This window comes from Muscardinus avellanarius (genome assembly GCF_963383645.1).
Source record: "Muscardinus avellanarius genome assembly, chromosome: 20".
NCBI lineage: Eukaryota > Metazoa > Chordata > Mammalia > Rodentia > Gliridae > Muscardinus > Muscardinus avellanarius.
In genome coordinates, this window is record NC_137806.1 from 20,197,700 (window position 1) to 20,215,302 (window position 17,603).

Consider the following 17,603-nt stretch of genomic DNA (forward strand, 5'->3'; position numbering starts at 1 on the left):
GCGCTTGGGAGGCAGAGACAGGAGGATCGGGCAGGATCAAAGCCAACCTTGCTGGCTTAAGAGACCCTGTTTCCAAATAAAAAAAATATGTAAATAGGTCTGGAAGTGTAGCCCGGAGGTAGAAGGATTTCCAGGAACCCCAGTATCACAAAAAAGAAAGAAGGAAAGAAAGAAAGAAAGAGAGAAAGAGAAAGGAAGAAAGAAAGGGAGAGAGGGAGGGAGGAGGGAGGGAGGAAGGGAAGGAAGGAAGGAAGGAAGGAAGGAAGGAAGGAAGGAAGGTAGGTCAGTCAATCCGGCTGGGGTGTAGCTGGGAAATAGAATGCCCCTAGGGTCAATCCCCGGTAACACACACACACACACACACACACACACACACACACACACATACACACACACTACACAAAGCAGAAAAAAATATATATATATAGTTTTAAAGATGCCTTAGTAATAGCTGGGTAAGATGACAAATTCCTGTAATCCCAGTAGCTGAGGCTGAGACAGGAGGATCACAGATTCAAAGCCAGGCTCAGCAACCTACTGAGAATCTCCTCAGCACCTCAGCGGCTTGATTTAAAAAACAAAATTTTTATAAAAAGGGCTGTGGGCATAGCACAGAGGTTGAATGCCCTAGATTCCATCCCTAGGACCAAAACATAATAATAAAAAGATGATGCATTAGTATTAAAGGGGAGAGAGAGGAACTGACTTACAAATAAAACCGGGTTTGAGGCAGGAACTGGGTAAGGGCTAATTGCGTGACGTGCGCACGTAAGCCTCTAGCACCTTGTACCCCACTAAGATGCAGGACTACAATACACCAAAAAAAAGTTTAAAAACCTGAGTTTCAAAACTTTTTAATTCCCTTGAATACATGTTTTAATTCTCTGTAATCATTTATGGTTTAGTTAGACTGGCTAAAATCTTGAGAACACAGAACACAAAACTTCTACTGTCACTGATAATTGGGTACTGATACAGTCTGCATTGCAAAGACAGGTAGACGCAGTGCGGTTTGTTAAAAAGGTTACTGATACAGGTTTTCCCTAGATGAGTGGGCTTTGAAAACTGAACACGTATTATGTGCCAGGCACCAAATGATGCCATTTCACGTGCCTTCTCAGTTAATCCTGGCAATATTCCATGATAAAGCATCGTTAATCCTGGCAATATTCTATGAGGAAGCATCGTTATGATTATCTACATTTATCACGTGATTATTTGTCATCATACAAGGATACCAAGGCTCTAGAAGGTGAAATACAAGTAGGGTAGAAGGTACTAAGCCACAGCCTGCATTGTTTTTCTCAAGGACAAAGGCTCCACAGCTGATATGAAAATTTTTAGATTAGCTGAGTATGGTGGCACATACATGTAATCCCAGTACTTGGGAGGCCAAGACAGGAGGATCACAGGTTCGAGGCCAGTCTCAGCAAGTAGTGAGATTCTCTGTTTCAAAATAAGAAAAAATTGTGAGGCCGAGACAGGAGGATTGTGCAGGTTTGAAGCCAGCCTCAGCTACTTAGTGAGGCTCTCAGCAACATGGTGATACCCTTTCAAAATAAAATATAGCCGGGCGTGGTAGCACACGCTTGTAATCCCTGCACTTGGGAGGTGGAGACAGGAGGATCGCGCTGGTTCGAAGCCAGCCGCGCTGGCTTAAGAGACCCTGTTTCCACATAAAAAAAAAATATAAAAATAGGTCTGGGAGTGTAGCCCGGAGGTAGAAGGGCTTCCAGGAACCCCAGTACCACCACCACAAAAAAAAAAAAAAAAAAAAAAAAAAAAAAAATATATATATATATATATATATAGGTTTGGGAGTGTAGCCTGGTGGTAGAAAGCCCCTGGTTTCCATCCCAGTACCATAAATAAATAAATAAAATAAGAATAAGAAATAAAAATCGGGTTGGAGAGGTAGTGTTACTTTTGGGTTCAATCTCCAGTACTAAAAATAAAAATAAAAATAAAATTCTTAGACTAAGTTTGAAAACAAAACAAAAACACAAATATCGAAGGGCTTGTTTTATACACTTAAGCACCTACTGGTGGTATTTAAGATCTTATTTTTCTCTGGAAAGTAAAAATTTCTTGCTTCAAATCAAACTAATTAAAAGGTATGATACTCAGAGGAATTATAATCTAAAACTAGAAAAGTAGTTTTCAATGCATTAAAATTTTTTAAATAAAAATTAATCTCACAGGTTGTTTTATGTTAATCAAAATTAAGGTCATAAGCTGTCAGGTTAATAAAAGTTAACACAATTACCTATTCTTTAAAAAATGACCCTTCCCTTCTTCCCCCTAGGATCAGTAGAGCGATTAGCATTAAGAATGTTTCTGGAAGGGAAAAGAGGGGTGGGGTGGGGCACCAAGTATAGTTTAAATGTATACCATTTATGTTCAATAAAAAATTTTAAAAAAGAATGTTTCTGGAGCTCTAGACTATAAAATTTCTATCATTTAAAAAAAATTAGGTTTGATACATAGGTACCAAGAAGACAAGTCAAATTTTCTGCATTAGATAATCTACATAATGGAGAAAAGGAGCTGGGTGTGGGGGGGCACACTTGTAATCCCAGCACTTGGGAGCCCAAGACAGGAGGATCGCGGGTTTATAGCCTCAGCTACAACTTAGTGAGATCAAAGAATAAAAAATAGGGTTGGGAGTGTAGCAAAGATGTAGAATGGCCTGGGCTTCAATCCTCACTACTACCAAAAAAAAAAAAAAAAAAAAAAAGAAAGAAAGAAGGAAAGAAAAGAAAGAAAGAAAGAAAAGAAAAATTAAAAATTAAAGGAGAAAAGAAAAAATGTTCCAATGAATGTAAGGAACAAATGGACCAGAAATTCAAAAATTCAAAATCAGGATACTGGGCTTGTGCTAGCATTGTACAGGTTGAACATCCTTGATCTGAAAATCTGAAATCTGAAGTGCTCCCAAATCCAAAGCTCCCTGGGAGGCACCGTGACACCACAGTGGCAGGTTGCACAGCGGGCCTCGGTGTCAGGCCAAAGCGCAGATGGACTAAAGACACCACCTGCAACCTGTATGCATAAGGTGCACAGGAAACACAATGGGTTTGTTTCTGATTGTGGTACTGGAGATTGAACCCAGGGGCGTTCTACCTCTGAGCTACACACCCAGCCCGATTTATTCTTTTATTTGGAAACAGGGTTACAGAGGGCCTCACAAGTTGCTGAGGCTGGCCACAAACCTGCCATCCTCCTGTCTCAGCCTCCCAAGTACTAGGATTAAAAGTGTGTCCCACTCTATTCAACAACAAAAATGACCTGCATATTCAGACTTGGGTTTCATCCCCAAGATGTCTGTTATATATCTGTAAATATTAAAAAATCTGAAAAAATTAAAATTCAAAACTGTACTAGACACAAGTATTTTAGAAAAGACCAACCTGTATAATCTTAGGACAGTCAACTAACTTCTCTGGACAGCTCTTTGTTGCCTCAACAGTAAATGGTAGATGGAATTAGGTGATTTCTAAAGTTCTTTATGCAGTGGAACTTGTAGACATAGCAGCCTCCTCCTCTTCCTCTATTCAGTGAGCAGCTTGCTATCCACTGATTCTCAGTGCTGCATGGGTCAGCCTCTGAACACAGGCTTCCACATGGGAATGGAGGGCTTGGACAATGTGGCTTGGTTTTTCAAAACACACCCCCAGAGAGTCCAATGCAATGTATCCAGCATGATGCCCAGGCATGATTTTGGAAATCATGAGATGTCCCAGTTCTGAACCCATAAGATGGTCCTTGCAACAGGAGATGCCTGTTACTAAGCTGTCAGTCTCTGCAGTTTCTTGGGACAAGAAAGCAGGGAAAGGGGAAGAGGCAGCACACTGGCACGGCTGGGACCCAGCATGGCCTTGGTGCAATGACTTCAGCTAGTAAGGCCATCAGCTCACACAAAGCCCAGGAAGGCCACCCGGGATTCAGCACATTTCCAAATGCAAGACTATGGTTGTTCTGCATCAATGCCTGTGTGTGTGGTTAAATAGATGCATCGAGCCGGGCGTGGTGGCGCACGCTTGTCATCACAGCATTCGGGAGGCTGAGACTGGAGGATCGCGGTTCGCAGATAGCCTCAGCTACTTAGTGAGGCCCTCTGCAACTCAGTGAGACCCAGTTTCAAAATAAGGAATAAAAAATAGGGCAGGGGGTGTAGCTCGGAGGTCAAGTGCCCCTGGGTTCTATCCCCAGACCCGCAAAAAAAAAAAAAAATAATAATAATAATAAAAAATAAAAAATAAAATAAATAAGATGCATCCACACCAGGCGTGGTGGCGCATGCTTGTCATCCCCGCGCTTGGGAGGCTGAGACAGGAGGATCGCACAGGCTCAAAGCCAGCCTCAGCTCCTTAGTGAGGATCTCAGCAACTTATAGAGACCCTGTTTCCAAATAAAATATAAAATGGGTCTGGGAGTGTAGCCCGGAGGTAGAAAACCCCTGGGTTCCACCCCCAGTACCACAAAAATAAATAAATAAATAAATAAATAAATAAATAAATACATAAATAAGATGCATCCAAAAAACCACATATGTCTTTGGTCATCTAATATTTCTACATAGTAAAAGTTTCTCCATTTCTAAAGATTTCCTAACTATTTTCACAAACCTAGTTTAACAATCTAAATGTATCTGTGCATTGTGTGTGTGTGTGTGTGTGTGTGTGTGTGTGTGTTAGCAACTGGGGATTGAACTCAGAGGAAGTCTTCCTCTGAGCTACATCCCAGCTCTATATTTTAATCTTTCTCTCTCTCTCTCTCTCTCTTTTTGCAGTCGTGGGAATTGAACCCAGGGGCATGGCATTTTATCTCTGAGCTATACCCCCAGCCCTATTTTTCATTCTTCATTTTGTTTTTTGTTTTGTTTTGTTCATGGGTCTGGGAATGGAACCCAGGGGTATTTGACCCATGAGCTACATGCCCTGCCCTATTTTTTATTCTTTATTTTGAAACAGGGTCTCACTAAGTAGCAGAGGGCCTCACTAAGTAGTTGAGGCAGTCTCAGCCTCCCAAATTCTGGGACTACAAGCCTGTGCCACCATGCCCAGCTTCATTCTCCTCCTCCTCCTCCTCCTCCTCCTCCTCCTTCTTCTTCTTCTTCTTCTTTTTTTTTTTTTTTTTTTTTTTTGAGGCTCTGGGATGGAACCCAGAGGCATTTGACTTCCAAGCTACAACCCCTGCCCAATTTTTAATTATTTATTTTGAAACAGGGTCTCACTGAGTTGCGAAGGGCCTAAGTAGCTGAAGCTGTCCACAAACCACGATCCTCCGGTCTCAGCCTCCCAAATGCTGGGATTACAAGCGTGCGCCACCACACCCGGCTTCATTCTTCATTTTGAAACAGGGTCTCGCTAAGTTTCGAGGGCCTCAATAAGTAGCTGAGGCTGGCTGTAAACCTATGATTCTCCTGTCTCTGCCTCCCAAATACTGGGATTACAAGTGTGCGCCACAGGGACCGGCCTAATCTTTTAGTTTTGAAACAGAGTCTCACTAAGTTACTGTGGACTGCTCAAAGCTGTGATCTTCTGGTCTCAGTCTCCCATATACTGGGATTACAGGCATGTGTCACTGTACAGGCTTAAACGTTTTAATTAGTGAGAAGTATTCACTACTACAGAAATTCTATTATCCTTAAAACATTTTCCCTCAACTCTTTGATAAATTCTAAGTAAAAAATAAGGGTTATAAATTCATATGAGTTTATGATGGACAAAAATTGTATGTTAAATTATTCATGAGAACAAAGGTTTGATAGAGTCTTTCCTTCCTTCCTTCCTCTCTCTCTGTCAGAGACATACCCAGGGCTTGTCCATGTGATTACACAACCTCTACCAACCAACCAATAGTCATTACCGTGATAAACTACACTAACCGCCTATCTAAAAGATACAAGAGACAGAGAGAAATGACAGGAATTAAATCAAACAACATTATCTTAATAGTTAATGTACTAATAGACTTCCTACCATTTTAACTTTTTTTTTTTTTTTGATGGTACTGGGGTGGAACTCAGGGGCTTTTCTGCCTTCAGGCTATACTCCCAGACCTATTTAATACTTTATTTGGAACCAGGGTCTCACTAAGTTGCTGAGAGCTTCACTTAGTAGCGAGGCTGGCTTCGAACTTACAGATCCTCCCGTCTCAGCTTCCCAAGCGTGGGGATTACAAGCGTGCACCACTACGCCCGGCTCTTCATTAATTTTTAAAAATGCTTTTATGTTACTACAAATATTGATTCCATCCTTAGTTTATCTTCACAATACTGCTTAAAAGAAAAATATATTTTGGGGCTGGAGATGTAGCCTAGAGAGAGAGCACTTGCCTGGCAAAGGCCCTGGGTCCAATCCCCAGATGAAGGGGGGGGAGGGGAGGAAGGAAGGAAGGATTGACTGTAATATACATCTACATTCTACCATCTCATAAGATTATTTTTAAATGTTGACTGGTTTAACATTTATATTACTTTAAAAATGACTACTTTCAGAAGGTAGAAGAATGTGTTGGAGGAGATTACTGTACTAGGCATATTCTTATTAAGATGATTAACCAGATGGCCAAGTATCTTTCCCCAAAAGAGAGGAAAGTCTGAGCCATTTAGTTAAGACTGAACAGGAAGGTCAGCGATAACATTTTCAGGAGCTCAGCAAAAATACTACAAGCAATGCTGTGGGAATATTTGGATTTCAATTACATTCTTGGGGAGGTGGGTTTGCTTTAAAAAAATTCAGTTCTGAAACTTTTTCCGGGTTAATATTTCATACTAATTTATATTTCTTTAATTGAAAATTACAAGAAAGTATCAGCAGAAAGCAGTATTAAAACAGTCACTAATTTATAGTGTAGGTTGAAAGGAGGATCCTATGTTGAATTCTAAACTCCTAATTCCTAGCCGGGCATGGAGGCACACACTTGTAGTCCCAGTGCTTAGGAGGCTGAGACAGGAGGATCCTGTAGGTTCGAAGCCAGCCTCAGCTACTTAGACAGGCTCTCAGCAACTAAGTGAGACGCTGTTTCCAAATAAAATATAAAATAGGTCTGGGAGTGTAGCCCGGAGGTAGAAAGCCCCTGGGTTCCATCCCCAGTACCACAAACAAACAAACAAACAAAAACATATAAACTCCTAATTCTTGACAGAATAATTGTAGTTCCTCTAGCAAATCATAAAAACCCTAAAATAAAACAAATGTTATTAAATAATAAATGTTACATAATCTGCAATGTAACAAACAAAAAAAACTCTTGGATATAACACTAAAGACCTTATTTTGAAAAAAACAAAAGCAAAATCTCAAAGGTCTACTTTGATAAGCACTATGAGATTATGCCAGCATGTTATTAGCATACTTTAAAGGGAATTTGAGAACAATGTTCTACACATCCACATTTTTCTAAAAAGAAAGAAAAAAAAATTATTTCAGCCCAGAACTAACAGACATACTCTTAGCTAGTACTGGTGACTAAGAGGAGTGTCATATTTTCCTTTGATTTCTATCTGACCTCCTTCCCAATTCATTACTTCGACTTACACAAGGTTGAGTTTCCTGGCAGCCAAATGTTCTTACTATTAAAAGAGCATATTTATTATGCCCTACACGTCTTGAAACTAGTATGCTTTTTTCTGTGAACTTCCTTACTGTGCAACATAAGTTTCCATCATGCTTCCCACAGTGGACAAGGACACACGTGGAACAGTCGGGGGTGAAGAGGCATGCCTGGACCACGGGCTCTGGGCACGTGGGTCATGAGCAGGACAGGAATGCAGAACAGAACGATAAGGCGGAGCCTGCCCTCTGACTGGCATTTCCACTGTTCACTAGAACATCAGTTAAATTAAGACAAAAGGGAGAAGTGGGCTAATGGAGGCAACAGACCTCTAAATTGCAAAGGTCACTTAAAAAAACCATCAGCTTTTGCTTGGGGAAAGAAACAGCAAACAGTGTGGGGTGTGTATGTAAACGTAATGCTATGAATCTCAGCAGCATATATGCGGAGGGAGGCGTGGGGGAGAGGGGGAGGCGGGGAGGAAAAGACACCTCATGGTGAGCGCAGATACGAACGTGTCACTTTGGAGCTAACTATGATGTATAATTAGACTACACTGAAAAAGCTGGGCATGGTGGCACACGCTTGTAATCCCAGCATTCGGGAGGCTGAAACCGGAGGATCGCGGTTCGCGGACAGCCTCAGCTACTTAGTGAGGCCCTCTGCAACTCAGTGAGACCCTGTTTCAAAATAAAGAGTAAAAATAGGGCAGGGGATGTGGCTTGGAGGTCAAATGTCCCTGGGTTCCATCCCCAGACCTGCAAAAAAAAAAGAATACACCAAAAAAAGTTAGCCTCAGAATTAAATAATTTGTAATTATCTTTAGAAAGGCAAGTATGTCCTCACTCTCTCACTATAACTCGTACTAAAGGTAGCAAAAAGTCCACATCAGAAGAATTAACTTTACAGAATAGTGTTTTGTTTTGTGATGCTGGGGATGGAACTCAGGGAGGTTCTATCTCTAAGACACACCGCCAGCCTTATTTTTGGTTTTAATTTTATTTTTATGTTATGTGGTACTGGAGATTAACTCATAGGCATTTTACCCCTGAGATATACTCCCAGCCCTTTTTATTTTTAAACAGGGTCTCACTAAGCTATTATGTTCTGGCCTTGAACCTATAACCCTCCTTTCTCAACCTTCCACGTACCAAAATAAGGGCTACTGACCTAGTAACACCTGTGCCAATGCAGCCATAAAAGGCTGACAACGAAATGTCAGAACAACACACGCTTTTTTCTGTAAAGCCAAAAATGTCAGAACAAGTAACCCCCCCCACACACACACACACAAACACACACCCTCCAGTGCTGGGGATTGAACCCTGGGCCTCGCACATGCTAAGCACGTGCTTATCACTGAGCTATAGCCCAGCCCTAAAATCTTTCTTTATTAAATGTGCGACACCCACGCCCATTAAGTTACATAACTGTCTTCTTTGATAAATACAGTAGTGGAACCATGTGATCAAGCGACAGAACTCAGCTCCAAGAGTCATTTATGTGCAGCTCTCTCGAAGTGAGCGTATTTACTCACGCTAGGTCCCCCTTCCAGAAAGGCCCGAGGGGTGAAGTGGCGAGGCCAGCTCCACTGGAGGGTGGCGCTCTGGCTACAGAACATCCCCGATGAGCTCAGGCAGTAAGGTTCAAGGTGATGTAAGTCAGCCAGAAAGGCTGTAATCTCACCAGTGGGTACATCCCCCGTGCTGCGCTCACTAGTCGGTGACCTAGGCAGGGGGTGTTGATAGAGGGGGTCCCTGGGGCGTGGCCGTGGGGAGGGCACTTCTGCCTTTGAGCCCCTTTGCTTGCTTGCTCTACTTTGCAAGTACTTGCAGCTCCACACTGAGAGCAGAGCCTGCTTTCTTCCTCTCTGCCTCCTACTACCATGCCCTGAGAGCCTCAGACCCAGCCTCACATGGACTCAATCCAAAATCTCAAAAAACACAACTACGAGCAAATCAACCTTCCCTGCTCTAAGTCGTGTGGTCAGGCTCACTGGGCCCAGCAGTGCGAATGCTACCGAGACAGGCAAAGGAAGCCACACACACATACAACAGCTGGGCCCGTGTTCTCGGGCTGGCTCCCAGATGGGAAGACATGCTGTGCCTGGATGGTCAGAGAAGGATGAGGTTAAGTGAGGTAACTGGTTTGTTTAAGGATAGGAAGAGAAGCCTAGAAGGAAGAGAAACTTTGTTCTGATGCCAGAACAAAGTGGCATGAAGGAGCATGCGCAGCCCGGCTGCGTGGGTGTCCTGCGGGCATCCTGCCCACCTCTGACACAGACGGCACAAGGTCAGTTCTTGAGCTACAGAGTGACCATGAAGGAAGGAGATGCGACAGATTCACCTCCAGAAATTTATCCTAAGGAAAAAATTGGGAAAGCACACAAAGATGTAGCTTACAAATACTACAGGGCTCCATAGAAGAGAAGCTTAGTCAAGCACAGGTTACTGCCACTCGGGCACACCACTAAGGTAATGAAGACAATGAAGCATTTAGTACTGAAACACACGCAGAAAGGTCATGACGTGCTGGCAAGAGCGAAGGTAGCCTCCTCAGCACACGCACTAGATGAACTCTGGGGTCCCATTTTAAAGGTCTACATAGATAGAAGCAAGAATATTTACATGATACACAGGACACTGGAAGTCTCTGGAGCCAACTGTCAGGATGCACGGGTGCCTTTATATTTCCTTTATTGTTTACATTTAGTTCCTAAACTATTGCTTTTCTGTTTCTTTTCATCTTCTTTTTTTTTTTTTTTTTTTGCAGTTCTGGGGATGGAGCCCAGGGGCATTCTACCTCTGAGCTATACCCCTCAGTCCTATTTTTAGTCTTTTTATTTAAAAGAGGGTCTTTTTTTTTTTTTTTCTTTTTGGACTGGGGATCGAACCCAGGGCGGTGCACTTGCCAGGCAAATGCTTTGCCACTGAGCTACATCCCAGCCCTAGTCTTTTTATTTATTTTATTTATTTATTTTTGGGGGTACTGGGGATGAAACCCTTCTACCTCCGGGCTATACTCCTAGACTTATTTTATTTTTTTACTTAGAAATAGGGTCTCTTAAGCCAGCAAAGCTGGCTTCGAACCTGTGCAATCCTCCTGTCTCCGCCTCCCAAGCGCGGGGATTACAAGCGTGCGCCACCACGCCCGGCAGTCTTTTTATTTTTGAAACAGGATCTCACTGAGCTACAAAGGGCCTCACTAAGTAGCTGAGGCTGTCTGCGAACTGCGATTCTCTGGTCTTTTCTCTCAAATGCTAGGATTACGAGTGTGCGCCACCACGCCCGGCACTAAACTATTGCTTTTCTATGAGAAACATATATCAGTTTTTTAATAGAAAAATGATAAAATATTTACTGTGAAAATATACAGAAAGCCCTCAATAGTTAGCAATATCCATTGTACAACCTTTATTGTTAAGGGAAAAGAAAGGTTTGCTTTAATAGGACATTTTGGGAACATGAAATACCTTTACAATATGGAACAGTGTTTATGTACTAGAACTAATAAAATTCTGCCAATAGAAAAATTTGTCAAGTACTGAAACCACTGACATTGAGGGAAGAAGAGACACTTACGGCTGAGTGAAGTCGCGGGTGATGAAATCAGAACTCTTGAACAGGAGAAAGATGTCGCTGAGGGTCTTACACTTGAGAGAGCTATTCATTGCTATCCAGTACGCATCCTAAGTAATAGAGCATATTCTATTTAGTACGCATTCCATGTTATTGGCTATGAATGAACCTCAGGCCTATAAATGAAATCAACAATGCATATCACTTTAAAAGTTTAAAGAAAAAAGTCAAGCAAATTTTAGTAATGCTGTCAAATGTCAAAATCATACTTCTTCACAACAAAGAGCACAGCTGCTGTGGACAGACTCTCAGTTACAATGACAGGGTACAGTCCTCACATTTCTAACCAGGGCTGAGCACCTCCCAATGGTTTGCTTGCTGTTGATGGAAAAAGGGGGAAATGAAGTATCAGAAACACACTTCAGCTAAAGACTAACGTGGTAAAGAAATAGACTGGCATGTAGTGGAACATATCTGTATTCTAGTACTTGGGGGGCTGATACAGAAGGGTCACAAGTTCGAGGACAGCCTCAAAGAATTGGAGGTCAGCTTGGAGGAAGAAAATCCCTGAGTTCATCTCCAGTACTACAAAGAAAAGAACAGAAATAGCCCGGTTTTTTTTTTGTTGTTGTTGGTTTTTGTTTTGTTTTGTTTTTTTGTGGTACTGGAGATTGAACCCAGGGGCATTCTACCACTAAGCTACATCCCCTCCCCAGCCCTAGTTTTATTCTTTATTTTGAAACAGGGTCTCACTAAGTTGCAGAGGGCCTAAGTAGCTGAGGCTGGCCGTGAACCTGTGATCTTCCTGTCTCAGCCACCCAACTAATGGGATTACAAGTGTGCACCACCACACCCATCCTGACCAGTTATTCTTCAAGAACAAAACAGATCATTCCTCTTCTTTCTGTATCCAGGAAGTGATGACCAAAAAGCTGAAATTGGATGGTTGGGACACTTAAGACCCATCCATCAAATCTGGGAAAGGAGGAGGCGAGATATTCTGAGCCATCACAACTTAAAATGGTGAATGTTTCAAAGACGTCAACAAAAAAAACAGAAGAATAGTAGGCACGCAGCTTAGAGGGACATGCCTAAAAATGACAGAATAATTAAGTCACTTAAGAAATAAGTGACTTTAGTTTGATCAGAAAGAGGATAGTAATATACTTTGAGAAAAAGTAATGATTATAAAAAAAAATCCAGTTATCACAGTACATGAAAGAAAACAATAGTACAGATGGGCAGAGTGGCACACACCCATCATCGCAGTACTTGGGAGTGAGACAGGAGGATTGCAGGTTGAGGCTAGCCTGAGCAACTTAGCAAGACTGTGTTTCAAAAAAAAATGGGGGATATAGCTTGGAGGGAGAATGCCTCTGAGTTCATTCCCTAGTACAAGGAAGGAATGGAGGGAGAGAGGAAGGGAGGCAGGGAAGGAGGGAACACTGGAATACAGAAGGTCCTCAGTAAATAACAAATGAACAAGTGAATGACTTACAACCACAAATAACCTGCCCATCTTATGGGGAAAGCCCCAATCGACTTCAGTAGAAGGATGATTAAAAATATCGCTCATGCAGATGAAAAGTTGACTAAGGAACTTTAAAAAGTCCCATAAAACTTCTTTATAATAAACTGTTTAAAATCAATTATTTCCATAACTTCTTTAAAATTTCTCCCAGTGAATGTGACGGCTGACTTCTGGTTAAAGATAGTATACTGAACACACATCTGACTGCACTAAAACAACAGATGTATACAGCATACCAAGCAGCTGAAAAAACAAGACAGTTATTAACTCTAGGGGAGACAAAATGTCGAATACAAAAATGTTGGTCATCCCAGTTCAGTATGTACCAAATGTGTCCACGGTAGCCACATAACCATGGTAACTGGAGATACTGAACGCCAACCTCATCGAAACTGGACACAGCTAGAGTGGGATGCAAAGGAAAGGGAATGGGAGATGAAGAAGCTATGTCTTCAGAGGGAAAACCCAGTAATAAGTAACTAAAACAAAACATACAGAAAGAGAGGTAAAAGAAATGAAAATATACTATGGTTGCTCTGGGGAGAAATGGTAAAATAAAAGAGGTATAGGGAACTGCTGATTTTTTTTTTTTTTTTGCAGAACTGGGTATGAAACCCAGAGGTATCCCCAAGCTACCCTAAAACAGGAAATATAAGAGCACCCATGCATCACCACCAGCTCTATTATTTATTCTTTATTTTGATACCGGGTCTCAGTAAGTTGCAAAGGGACTCACTAAGTAGCTGAGAATGGTTGTGAACCTGCAATACTCCTGTATGTGTTATTTTTTTTTTAGTAAACTTCCATATCTATCTGAAAATTTAAAACTTTTAAAGTATGTGTGCATATAACTAATTATAAAAATTAAAAATAAAAATTATATTAAGTATAAATTATTCATTTTAGAATAAAAAAGAAACATGAGATAATTTTTGAAAAAGCAAATTAACACCAGGCATGGTGGCGCACGCTTGTAATCCCCGTGCTTGGAAGGCGGAGACAGGAGGATTGTGCAGGTTCGAAGCCAGCCGTGCTGGCTTAAGAGACTCTGTTTCCAAATAAAATATAAAATAGGTCTGGGAGTGTAGCCCAGAGGTAGAAGGGCTTCCAGGAACCCCAGTACTGCAAAAAAAAAAAAAAACAAAAAAACAAAAAAAAAGCAAATCTTTAATTTCTCTCTTTTTTTCTTTGCGGTACTGGGGATGAAACCCAGAGGCAGTCTACCATGAGCTACACGTACCCAGCCCTATTTTTTTTTCTTAATTCTTTATTTTGCAACAGGGTCTCACTGAGTTGCAAAGGGTCTCACTAAGTAGCTGAGCCTGTCCGTGAACCATGATCCTCCTGTCTTAGCCTCCCAAATACTAGGATTACAAACATGTGCCACCATACCCAGCTAAGTCTAATTTCTTTTTTTTTTTCTTTCTTTCTTTCTTTCTTTCTTTCTTTCTTTCTTTCTTTCTTTCTTTCTTTCTTTTTTTTTTTTTTTGGTGGTACTGGGGTTCCTGGAAGCCCTTCTATCTCCGGACTACACTCCCAGACCTATTTTTACATTTTTATTTGGAAACAGGGTCTCCTAAGCCAGCACGCACGCGGCTGGCTTCAAACCTGCTTGATCCTCCTGTCTCTGCCTCCCAAGCGCAGGGATTACAAGCGTGAGCCACCACGCCCGGCGAAGTCTAATTTCTTAAATGAGCTTTGCTGCATGAAAAAATTTTCTATTGGATTCAAAAAAAGAATTTTTCAAGCCGGGCGTAGTGGTACATGCTTGTAATCCCTGTGCTTGGAAGGCTGAGACCGGAGGATCACAAAGGTTCAAAGCCAGCCTCAGCTACTTAGTGAGGCTCTCAGCAACTTAGTGAGACCCTGTTTTCAAATAAAGTATAAAATACGTCTGGGGATATGACCCAGAGGTAGAAAAGTCCCTAGGTTCCACCCCCAGTATCACACACACACACACACACACACACACACACAAAAAAAAAAAACCTTCCATATGTTGACAGGTCCCAAATTTAGCTGGGCGTGGTGGCGCACGCTTGTAATGCCAGCATTTGGGAGGCTGAGACCAGAGGATTGCAGTTCACGGACAGCCTCAGCTACTTAGTGAGGCCCTCCGCAACTTAGTGAGACTCTATTTCAAAATAAAAGAATAAAAAAAAAACAAACAAACAGGGCAGGGGTGTAGCTCGGAGGTCAAATAACCCTGGGATCCATCCCCAGACCCGAAAAAAAAAAAAAAAAAAGAATTTTTCCATAGGTCTTAACTGCTATAAAAACCTTAAAAATGGAGTGTTAAAATAAGAAAACACACGCCAGGTGGGGTGGTGCATGCTTGTAATCCCAGCATTTGGGAGGCTGGGACCGCAGGATGATATTTCACAGACAGCCTCAGCTACTTAGGCCCTTTGCAACTCAGCGAGACCGTTTTAAAATAAAGAATAAAAATAGGATTGGAGGTGTAACTCAGAGGTAGAATGCCCCTGGGTTCCATCTCTAGTACCACATAAATAAATAAATAAATAAACTAAAAAATATGGCTGGGGGTACAGCTTGGAGGTACAATGCCCCTGGGTTCAATCCTCACTACTGCAAAAAAAAAAAAAAAAGAAAAGAAAAGAAAAAAAGAAAACACAATCTAGCTGGGTGTGGTGGTGCACACTTGTAATCCTAGAATTTGGGAGGCTGCGACAGGAGGATGGCGGTTTGCAGAGAGCATCAGCTACCTAGTGAGGCCCTTCTCAATTAAGTGAGACCTTGTTTCAAAATAAAGAATAAAAAATCAGGTTGGGGGTGTAGCTCAGAGGTAGAATGCCCCTGGATTTAATACCCAGAACCACTAAATAAATGAATAAAGAAAGAAAGGAAGGAAGGAAGGAAGGAAGGAAGGAAGGAAGGAAAGAGAGAAAGAAAAAAAGAAATTTCAGTGGATTTCTCAAACTGCTCTAATTCTACATCTTAAAGCATTTTGAAGCTGACGTTTTGAAAAGGGTAGAGAAAGAACTTCTTCAGAATTCTAGAGCAATCAGCAAAATAAAAGGCTGAAATTGTTTTTTTGGCAGAACATATAGTATTTCAGACCCAGAAGAGTATATTATGAAATCAGAAAAAAGAGAAAAATTATGAATAAATTCCAATCTATTTTTCCTAGAATTGGAAACATTCTTAGATCCTCTGTGGAGATATGAAAACGAAGTGGGTAGCAAGTATTACTCGAGCAAGAGAGACTCTTCTGTGTTCCTACCCTTGGGGCGCTCCAGTTCAGCTTGGGAAAGACGCTGCCACCCAGGGAATTGATGGCCTCCTGGACGGTTGTGCTGAACTCGGGAAATTCTGGTGCCTAGAGGTAAAGACGGAGTCATTGCAGCGAGTGAATATCACCAGGGTAAACACAGGAAACGACCCAAATCTCAAGGCTAAAGTTAGGATATGAACAAGAGAATTTAGAAGACAGATGCATATCTGAGTTTCAGAACTCAATTAAATAAAATCAGTCATCACTGATAATATTTGACAGAAAGGAAATAAAATAACTAACTGGCCAAATGGCACAAAACAACCCAAACCACAAATCTAGAACAACAAATGAGCCGGGCGTGGTGGCGCACGCTTATAATCCCAGCATTTGGGAGGCTGAGACAGGAGGATCCGGGTTCAAGGCCAGCCTCAGCTACTTAGTGAGGCCCTCTGCAACTCAGTGAGACCCTGTTTCAAAAAAAAGAACAAAAATTAGGGCTGAGGATGTTGCTCAAGAGGTAAAACGCACCTGGGTTCCATCCCTAGTACCTAAATAAATAAATAAAACAGACATCACCAGATACCTGGATGTAAGGGAGGAACGGTTCTCTCTGCACTCTAGTGTGAAATTGGCATTTACTGAGTGAAAAGAGACAGAAATGTCAGCCGTATACTAATCCACTTCTCAGAAATACCACTTACTTTTCCATTAGCAGGAAAAGTCTTGGACATATCCCCAAAGGTTTTATGAGAATAAAAAATAAATTATATGTTTTACTGTTTAAACATTGCTATTTCCAGTCAAGTTTTTTTTTTTTTTCTTTTTCTTTCTTTATTTTTTTTTTTTTTTTGGTGGTACTGTACTGGGGTTCCTGGAAGCCCTTCTAACCCTGGGCTACACTCCCAGACCTATTTTATATTTTTATCAAGGAGCTCATGGACTCAAACCTGAGCAAAGCAGGTAAGAGAGGTGAAGTGGAGTTTTCGGGGAACAGATCACACAAAAAAATTAACACAAATCCTCCATACGCTTTTATTTAATTGCCTTTATTCTCCACATGGGGGATTTCTGCCACCTACTGGACAAGTGCAAGTTCTGAAAAAATCCAGTAAATAACGTTCACGGGAAAAATGTGAGACTATGCCTGGAATTAACAACACGTTCCAAAACTGCCGAGAGTTATGTGGGCCCCCAAGACCTACCCCAATTGTGAGGAAGAAAAGAAAACTGACAAGACTCTGGAAGCAGATAAAAGACATAAGTGCTTTAAAATACTAATGTTTCTCACATGGGAAACCTATTTGTGTGTGTGTGTGGTGCTGGACACAGAACCAGGGCCTCGCACATGCTGGGCAAGCATTCTGCTGTTGAGCTACACCCACAGCTGGAAAAACAGTTTTAAGCAAAAGGTCAATGAGAAAAGAAAAGAGAGCTTAAGGCCTACCTGGGCTGCCTTTCTTCCTGCTGCAGACAAGTCTGACTTCTAGACTGATTAATAGTATCTTTTAATTAGTTGATAGGCTGCCACTGTATCTATCTTCCTTTAGACTATGTCTTCCGCTTATACACAAAAAATCAGAGCAATCTACAGAGACTTTAAAAATTAATAACTGAATTCAGAGTCCTTTATTTTCCATTCACCTCTCATACTAATGGAATTAAGATCCCTGTCAAGCCAATAAATTCCTTATAATCA

The 17,603-nt window shown here is 41.5% G+C and overlaps 1 protein-coding gene across 3 annotated transcripts in view; it reads right to left on the minus strand.

The window, feature by feature from the left end:
• CDC123 (cell division cycle 123) overlaps window positions 1–17,603 on the minus strand; it is a gene marked incomplete at both ends in the record, with an annotated part of 55,260 nt that overhangs the window by 20,245 nt on the left and 17,412 nt on the right. For all 3 annotated transcript variants that reach the window (XM_080716997.1, XM_080716998.1, XM_080716996.1), the window contains 2 exons: window positions 11,142–11,248; window positions 15,914–16,009. In XM_080716997.1, the coding sequence (XP_080573123.1) occupies window positions 11,142–11,248; window positions 15,914–16,009 (203 nt within the window). The remainder of the gene's footprint in view (window positions 1–11,141; window positions 11,249–15,913; window positions 16,010–17,603) is intronic.